General features: G+C 42.4%; 1 protein-coding gene across 1 annotated transcript in view; it reads right to left on the bottom strand.

Annotated features, from left to right (window-relative positions):
- Positions 1 to 397: 397 nt before the first annotated feature.
- LOC109907073 (complement C1q-like protein 4) overlaps positions 398 to 9,558 on the bottom strand; it is a 20,953-nt gene continuing 11,792 nt past the window's right edge. Inside the window, exon 2 of the mRNA XM_020504862.2 lies at positions 398 to 736. Coding sequence (XP_020360451.2) covers positions 557 to 736 — 180 coding nt within the window. The 3' untranslated portion in view covers positions 398 to 556. The remainder of the gene's footprint in view (positions 737 to 9,558) is intronic.

A 9,558-nucleotide genomic window follows, 5' to 3' on the forward strand; every position in this document is an offset into this window, starting at 1 on the left:
AGGCTGGGTTTCTGTACAGCACTTTGAGATATCAGCTGATGTACGAAGGGCTATATAAATAAATTTGATTTGATTTGATTCCAGGTGAAGCTGGTTGAGAGAATTCCAAGAGTGTGCAAAGCTGTCATCAAGGCAAAGGGTGGCTACTTTGAAGAATTTAAAATATAAACATATGTTCATTTGTTTATTAACACCTTTTTGGTTACTACATGATTCCATATGAGTTATATCATAATTTTCATGTCTCACTATTATTCTACAATTGAGAAAATAGTCACAATAAAGAAAAACCCTTGAATGAGTAGGTGTGTCCAAACTTTTGACTGGCACTGTATGTATGCACGTTTTTTATGTATGTTTGTGTGTACTGTTTGTGTGTGTATATGTGTGTATATGAGTATATGTGTGTTTGTGTTTATGTGTGTGTGTGTGTGTGTGTTTGTCTGCATCTGTCTGTGTTGCCTTCAGCTCCTGCAGTCCGCCCACAGCCTCTCTTGTCTTTTTAAAGTTGTGAAGGTCAGTCAGTCCAGTCGGTCAAGTTGGTCAATTCAGTCAGTCAGTCAGGGTAGATGAGGAACCCAGAGAATGTGCTGTATTTGTTGGTGTTTCCTCCATGGACCTTCCCCCCGTCCAGCTGTACACACACCTCGTCCCCCACGTCTAGATGCAGGATCACACTGTTAGACGCATAGTCATAGTTCTGGTCCGCATCCTGGGCGATGGCACTGGCCCTCACCTGTCACACACACACACACACACACACACACACACACACACACACACACACACACACACACACACACACACACACACACACACACACACACACACACACACACACACACACACACACACACACACACACAGACACACAGACAGACAGACAGACAGACAGACAGACAGACAGACAGACAGACAGACAGACAGACAGACAGGACAGACAGAGCAAATGTCATGTGTTGAAACCATCAAGGTTATAGCTTTACAATAGGCAAACCCCTCCTGCTTTGTAATAGTAACTTAATGAATGCATTTGTGTCTCCGTGTCCACACGAATAAACCCAATTAAATGTGTTAAGAAACAAGTAAAGATCCACTGCCTGCGGGTCAATACAGACTGAGCTCCCCACCAGCATCCAAATGGAAGGAGGCTCAGACTGGGCTGGACACAGTGGATGCATCCCAAATATATCCCTATTAGTGCACTATAGGCCCTGGTCAAAAGTGGTGCATTATAAAGGAAATAGGGTGCCATTTGGGACACAGCGAGACACTCAATACCATGCACATTGAGCTCTGCTATTAGCGCTAGGGAATTTACATCATAAGCAGCAGGTCAACAGCTGCTGGGGGAAGATACTGTTGCGGTTTCTAGACCTGACTGCCTGACTTCCTGTCTTCCATCCCTGCAGACCAGTGGTCACTAACCGGTCGATCGTGATCTTCAAGGCATTCCAGATCGATCGCCAAACATTTCATTAGTTTGATACTAGCCTACGTGAGATTTAATAACTTTTAAAATCATGACCTGAGAGAGACTGTTTTGAGTGAGTTCATGTCTAAGTTTTATTCAGCACTGTCAAAACTGTTTTTATTCAGCACTGTCAAAACTGTTTTTATTCAGCACTGTCAAAACTGTTTTTATTCAGCACTGTCAAAACTGTTTTTATTCAGCACTGTCAAAACTGTTTTTATTCAGCACTGTCAAAACTGTTTTTATTCAGCACTGTCAAAACTGTTTTTATTCAGCACTGTCAAAACTGTTTTTATTCAGCACTGTCAAAACTGTTTTATTCAGCACTGTCAAAACTGTTTTTATTCAGCACTGTCAAAACTGTTTTTATTCAGCACTGTCAAAACTGTTTTTATTCAGCACTGTCAAAACTGTTTTTATTCAGCACTGTCAAAACTGTTTTTATTCAGCACTGTCAAAACTGTTTTTATTCAGCACTGTCAAAACTGTTTTTATTCAGCACTGTCAAAACTGTTTTTATTCAGCACTGTCAAAACTGTTTTTATTCAGCACTGTCAAAACTGTTTTTATTCAGCACTGTCAAAACTGTTTTTATTCAGCACTGTCAAAACTGTTTTTATTCAGCACTGTCAAAACTGTTTTTATTCAGCACTGTCAAAACTGTTTTTATTCAGCACTGTCAAAACTGTTTTTATTCAGCACTGTCAAAACTGTTTTTATTCAGCACTGTCAAAACTGTTTTTATTCAGCACTATTAAAAATATAAAATGCGCTTCTCCCTACTTCCACTCGTGCTGCAGCTACAATGAATGAGTATCCAGATGTAGGCTATTAATAGCCCTGCATTTTTATTATTATTAGCATTTTGTCATGTTCAGTTGAAATCTGAAGTTTACATACACCTTAGCCAAATTCATTTGAACTCAGTTTTTCACCATTTCTGACATTTAATCCAAGTACAAATTCCCTGTCTTAGGTCAGTTAGGATCACCACTTTATTTTAAGAATGTGAAAAGTCAGAATAATAGTAGAGAATGATTTATTTCAGCTTTTTTCTTTCATCACATTCCCAGTGGATCAGAAGTTTACATACGCTCAATTAGTCTTTGGTAGCATTGCCTTTATATTGTTTAACTTTGGTCAAACGTTTTAGGTAGCCTTCCACAAGATTCCCACAATAAATTGGGTGAATTTTGGCCCATTCCTCCTGATTCCAAGAACACAGGATGAGATATTACTATCCTTTGTGCAAGCACTTCCAAGAGTTAATGAACAGTGAGCGTGGTGAAATTTGGGGAGCGCATCGTCAGAGCTGGTGTAGTCAGGTTTGTAGGCCTCCTTCCTTGCACACGCTTTTTCAGTTCTGCCCACATATTTTCTATGTGATTGAGGTCAGGGCTTTGTGATGGTCACTCCAATACCTTAACTTTATTGTCCTTAAGCCATTTTGCCACAACTTTGGAAGTATGCTTGGGGTCATTGTCCATTTGGAAGAACCATATGCGACCAAGCTTTAACTTCCTGAGATGTTGCTTCAATATATCCACATAATTTTCCTTTCCTCATGATGCCATATATTTTGTGAAGTGCACCAGTCCCTCCTGCAGCAAAGCACCCCCACAACATGATGCTGCCTCCCCCGTGCTTCACGGTTGGGATGGTGTTCTTCGACTTACAAGCCTCCCCCTTTTTACTCCGAACATAACAATGGTCATTATGGCCAAACAGTTCTATTTTTGTTTCATCAGACCAGAAGACATTTCTCCAAAAAGTACCATCTTTGTCCCCATGTACAGTTGCAAACTGTTGTCTGGCTTTTTTACGGCGGTTTTGGAGCAGTAGCTTCCTTTCTGAGCGGCCTTTCAGGTTATGTTGATATAGGACTCGTTTTACTGTGGAAATAGATACTTTGTATCTGTTTCCTCCAGCATCTTCACAAGGTCCTTTGCTGTTGTTCTGGGATTGATTTGCACTTGTCGCACCAAAGTACGTTCATCTCTAGGAGACAGAACGCGTCTCCTTCCTGAGAGGTATGACGGCTGCGTGGTCCCATGGTGTGTATAGTTGCGTACTATTGTTTGTAGAGATGAACATGGTACCTTCAGGTGTTTGGAAATTGCTCCCAACGATGAACCAAACTTGTCTACAAAATGTTTTCTGAGGTCAGGCTGATTTCTTTTGTTTTTCCCATGATGTCAAGCAAAGAGGCACTGAGTTTGAAGGTAGGCCTTGAAATACATCCACAGGTACACCTCCAATTGACTCATATTATGTAAATTAGCCTATCAGAAGCTTCTAAAGCCATGACATAATTTTCTGGAATTTTCCAAGCTGTTTAAAGGAACAGTCAACTTAGTGTAAACTTCTGACCCACTGGATTTGTGATACAGTGAATTATAAGTGAAATAATCTGTCTGTAAACAATTGTTGGAAAAATGACTTGTGTCATGCACAAAGTAGATGTCCTAAACGACTTGCCAAGACTATAGTTTGTTAACAAGACATTTGTGGAGTGGTTGAAAAACGAGTTTTAATGACTCCAACCTAAGTGTATGTAAACTTCCGACTTCAACTGTATATTTTAATATTGAGGAATATTTCACTTTCTCTGGTCATAGAAACAACATGAACTTGTGTATGAGGATGATGTCGTGCGACTCGAGTTTCACCATCAGTTGGAAGGGTGTCCCCTCTCTCTGGTCAGTCTCATCGGAGGAAAGGAAGGAGATAGCAGGGACCGTGAGAGGTGAACCCTCTGCTGCTCTCTCTCTACCTATGCTGAGACTAATGACATGTTCAAAACAACTTTGAACTCAATAATCTCCGACTTCAGTGTGTTCAAGACAACTGGGATCTCTGAAAAAAACTAGATCCGACTGGTTAAAATCTTTTTCAAGGTCATCCAACTTGGAATACCAAGTTGGAAAGTCTGTCATCTTTCTAGAGCTCCGACCTTCTGACCTGAAGATCACTGACGTCACGATTTGACCTAGTTTATTTTCTTAAAGTTCCCAGTTGTCTTGAAAGCATCATGACCATCCGATGCAGGTAGCATCAAGTCCAGTAAAATAAGAATGCAAATTATTTCAATTTCTGCTCAGCTGTGCCTCACAAGTGCTACACCAATTGACCTATTTTGTTATCAAAGCTGTAGTTTTTAAATCTAATATGGTCTGAGAAGAACAATATTGTGTGTGATCAGCTCTGCGTCCTCTGAGGACCATTAACAGGGTGTGTGATCAGCTCTGCGTCCTCTGAGGACCATTAACAGGGTGTGTGATCAGCTCTGCGTCCTCTGAGGACCAATAACAGGGTGTGTGATCAGCTCTGCGTCCTCTGAGGACCAATAACAGGGTGTGTGATCAGCTCTGCGTCCTCTGAGGAACAATAACAGGGTGTGTGATCAGCTCTGCGTCCTCTGAGGACCATTAACAGGGTGTGTGATCAGCTCTGCGTCCTCTGAGGACCAATAACAGGGTGTGTGATCAGCTCTGCGTCCTCTGAGGACCAATAACAGGGTGTGTGATCAGATCTGCGTCCTCTGAGGACCAATAACAGGGTGTGTGATCAGCTCTGCGTCCTCTGATGACCAATAACAGGGTGTGTGATCAGCTCTGCGTCCTCTGATGACCAATAACAGGGTGTGTGATCAGATCTGCGTCCTCTGAGGACCAATAACAGGGTATGTGATCAGATCTGCGTCCTCTGAGGACCAATAACAGGGTGTGTGATCAGCTCTGCGTCCTCTGAGGACCAATAACAGGGTGTGTGATCAGCTCTGCGTCCTCTGAGGACCAATAACAGGGTGTGTGATCAGCTCTGCGTCCTCTGATGACCAATAACAGGGTGTGTGATCAGCTCTGCGTCCTCTGAAGACCAATAACAGGGTGTGTGATCAGCTCTGCGTCCTCTGCTAAACAATAACAGACAAGGAATGAGGAAGACAAGGAATGATCGAGGAAGAGGTCAGAGGTTAGATCCCAATCCGTCTGTTAATCCAGTGCAGTCTGTACAAGGACCTGTCAGATAGTCGGGCAGCACTAACCAACCAGGTGTTGTTATACTCTGATGGAAAGCTACACAATTACAGTCTTAAAAAAGAGGAGTGAGTATGTAAGATTTATATCTCAACTCCATAGACATACTGTCTGTCTGGCGTCAGTGGCCTAACTGACCTTGTATCTATCTGTCAGGCTTCATGTCTAGGCAGCCACGGTGTGAGTGCTGAGCATAGACCACTCAATCTCTGTCAGCCCCCCAGACGACCGACGCATATCTCCAAGACACGACACGACAGGCACAGAGTATGATCTGCAGCTATACTAAAGTCATGTCACTCAATCACACTACTTTACTGTGTCATTGGTAACACTTTACATAAATCTGACAAGTATAATAATGCTTTATAAGCATGTATGAGCCCTTATGTCCTTCTCCCCAACAAGGTGCATTCTGATATATATATATGCTAAGTACATTGCTGACTAATCATTAGAAAGTAAGCCTTGTCTAAGCCAGAATGGCCCATTGAGCCTTACCCACAATCCATCTCGTTAATGTTGAGTGCCAAGCAGAGAGGCACCGGGTCCCACTTTGGTAGGTCTCAACACGGGATTGAACCCCCAACCTTCCAATCTCAAGGCGGGCCCTCTAACAAAAGAACACTGATTCCTGAACACTGGTCCCACATTCTGTCACACTGAACAGACCATGTCATCGTATTAACAGGCTTGTTGAGAGGGGCTGTTGTGTAAGTTTAAAAGGGTTTTTGTCCACCCTTTCTAACACTGTGTTGCTCTGTGGGCAGTCAGAGGGACATAATAAAGGAAAGATAGTCCATCATACAGTGAGCCAGGGGAATGGAGGACCAGAGAAAAACAAAACATGACCGAGATGCAAAACCTCACAAAGCATGACGGTAAAAGGATGACAAAACAAGACAAGTTGGTCAACAGAGAAACAGAAAGGAAGAGGAACAGGGAGAGAGAGAGAGAGAGAGAGAGAGAGAGATCAGTGGACGAGAGGAGAGGAAGATAGATGTGTTAATGGAGGTTGGTAGACAGTGGGCTGAGGGACGAGGCAATAGGGAGGTGAGTGTTGTGAGGGCCAGACTGAGATAACACCACAAGACAGATATATAGACACCCACACACTGAACATGTCACGATGTCCAGACAAGTGCATAAGGCATTAGAGAGAGAACAAGAGAATGGCTCTAAACATTGCCTAGACGTTGCATTTGTGTACTAATTATCGATGTCTGTTTGAATTAGGTGAAATCGGTATACTAATTAATGAATCCAAAGACTGGGATGTGATTCCTCCAGGGGATAGTTGTGTCAGTTTTAGTGGTAGGTTTCCTTATTGCTGTTAGGGGACATGACGTGTGGTTGAAGTTAGAGGTTATGGTGGTGACATGGTGCCTGTCAGGTTATGATATGGTTATGATGGTGACATGGTGCTGTCAGGTTATGATATGGTTATGATGGTGACATGGTGCTGTCAGGTTATGATATGGTTATGATGGTGACATGGTGCTGTCAGGTTATGATATGGTTATGATGGTGACATGGTGCTGTCAGGTTATGATATGGTTATGATGGTGACATGGTGCTGTCAGGTTATGATATGGTTATGATGGTGACATGGTGCTGTCAGGTTATGATATGGTTATGATGGTGACATGGTGCTGTCAGGTTATGATATGGTTATGATGGTGACATGGTGCTGTCAGGTTATGATATGGTTATGATGGTGACATGGTGCTGTCAGGTTATGATATGGTTATGATGGTGACATGGTGCTGTCAGGTTATGATATGGTTATGGTGGTGACATGGTGCCTGTCAGGTTATGATATGGTTATGGTGGTGACATGGTGCTGTCAGGTTATGATATGGTTATGGTGGTGACATGGTGCCTGTCAGGTTATGATATGGTTATGGTGGTGACATGGTGCCTGTCAGGTTATGATATGGTTATGGTGGTGACATGGTGCCTGTCAGGTTATGATATGGTTATGATGGTGACAGCAGTGTTTTCTCTGCTATTGCCATCTAAAGAAATAAAGATTTGCTATTTAACATTCTACCACATTTGCAATTGCCTTATCTATGCTAATGCAGCTATGTTTTATAATAGATCATGGAGCTGTAATATGTCATGCTATACTTGTTAAATGCAACATGTCCCCTAACCCCTCATTTTTCTGGTCCGAAATCCTTCCCTGCTCAGCAAGCACATAACGATCTGAGAACCATGTATCTTAGATCTGGTGATAGCGTGGATCTGGTGAGACACGCTCTGGTGAGAACGTGGATCTGGTGAGACACGATTTGGTGAGACCATGGATCTGGTGAGAGCGTGGATCTGGTGAGACATGATCTGGTGAGAGTGTGGATCTGGTGAGACATGATCTGATGAGAGCGTGGATCTGGTGAGACATGATCTGGTGAGAGCATGGATCTGGTGAGAGCGTGGATCTGGTGAGAGCGTGGTTGCCCTATGGTTATTTTGCATACAACCGTCCCACAACCTTCTGGGAATGGTGCTGGATATCCAACTAGCGCGTAAGAAACATCTGTGGAGAGTTCAGTACTTCAGCATAACGTTTTCTGCAGGTTTCCTCATGCTTCTATTTAAAGTCATGTTCTTGGAACATTAAGAAAACTTTCCATAAAAACCATGAGAAAACCTTAGTAACATTCTACGAATGTTATTTTTTAAAACATACACACTGACTGTACAAAACATTAGGAACACCTGCTCTTTCCATGGCATAGACTCATCAGGTGTATCCAGGTGGAAGCTATGATCCCTTTTTTGATGTCACTTGTTAAATCCACTTCAATCAGTGTAGATGAAGGAGAGGAGACGGGTTAAAGAAGGATTTTTAAGCCTTGAGACAATTGAGAGATGGATTGTGTATGTGTGCCATTCAGAGGGTGAATAGGGTGAATTAAGTGCCTTTGAACAGGGTATGGTAGAAGGTGCCAGGCACACTGGTTTGTGTGAACTGCAACGCTGCTGGATTTTTCACGCTCAACAGTTCCCTCATTGTATCAAGAATGGTCCACCACCCAAAGGAGATCCAGCCAACATGGCACAACTGTGGGAAGCGTTGTACTCAACATGGACCAGCATCCCTGTGGAACGCTTTCGATACCTTGTAGAAAGGGAAATAAAGTCCATGCCGTGACAAATTGAGGCAGCGGTGGGTGCAACTCAATATTAGGAAGGTGTTCCTAATGTTTTGTACATTCTATTCTCAGTGTCAACAAAACTCTCTCTATCCTCTATCTTGTTAAGTGTGTTCACACCTGATCATAATGAGTGCGCGTTTCTTTGAAATGGGTGTTTAAGTAGACTAAAATACACAGCTTTATACAAGTGAAAAACAAACATAGCATGCTAACTCCATTCTTGTAAGCGCAGTGGACTAATTCCATGGATAGCGAACAGAAGGTCATATGTTCAAATCTCACTTCAATTCAAATTGAAATAAATGTGTTTACATGATTAATGCCTAAGCAATTTAGTGCTTGTAGTTCAAAACAGTTCATCCAAAATAAGCTGGCAGTATTATTAAATGTCTTATTGGAAACATGTTCTCAGAATGTTATTTAATTACCTCCAAATACCCGATCATTTCTGTTCTCAAAACCTTAATAAAACGCCCCAGGAAAACTGTGAGGCAACCAGAGTAAAACGTTCCCAGAACCTCCCTGCAACCTAAAAATGAACGTTCCCAGAACAGGCAAAATGTTAACTTCCGTTCAGTTTTACCGGTCAAGAAACGTATAGCTTTGTTCCCAGACCCAATGGGAAACCAAAAAGGTACACTCCGACAACTTCCAAGGAACCAAATGTGCCAGCTGGGTGGTTCCTTGAGTTTTGTCATAAACAAGGAATACCAATGATATGTATGTTATATCACTGTCGTGACACAACTGGTATGTAAGGGATGCCCGCTGACGCCCTGTACATTATCTGGAAGTAATGGACGACGTGGTATGGATGATGTGCATATTATATAAACTGTTGAAAGTGGACAAATGGAGATTATACTGCCTTCATTGCCTCAGA

The sequence above is a fragment of the Oncorhynchus kisutch genome, linkage group LG17 (genome assembly GCF_002021735.2).
Source record: "Oncorhynchus kisutch isolate 150728-3 linkage group LG17, Okis_V2, whole genome shotgun sequence".
In the NCBI taxonomy this organism is placed as follows: domain Eukaryota; kingdom Metazoa; phylum Chordata; class Actinopteri; order Salmoniformes; family Salmonidae; genus Oncorhynchus; species Oncorhynchus kisutch.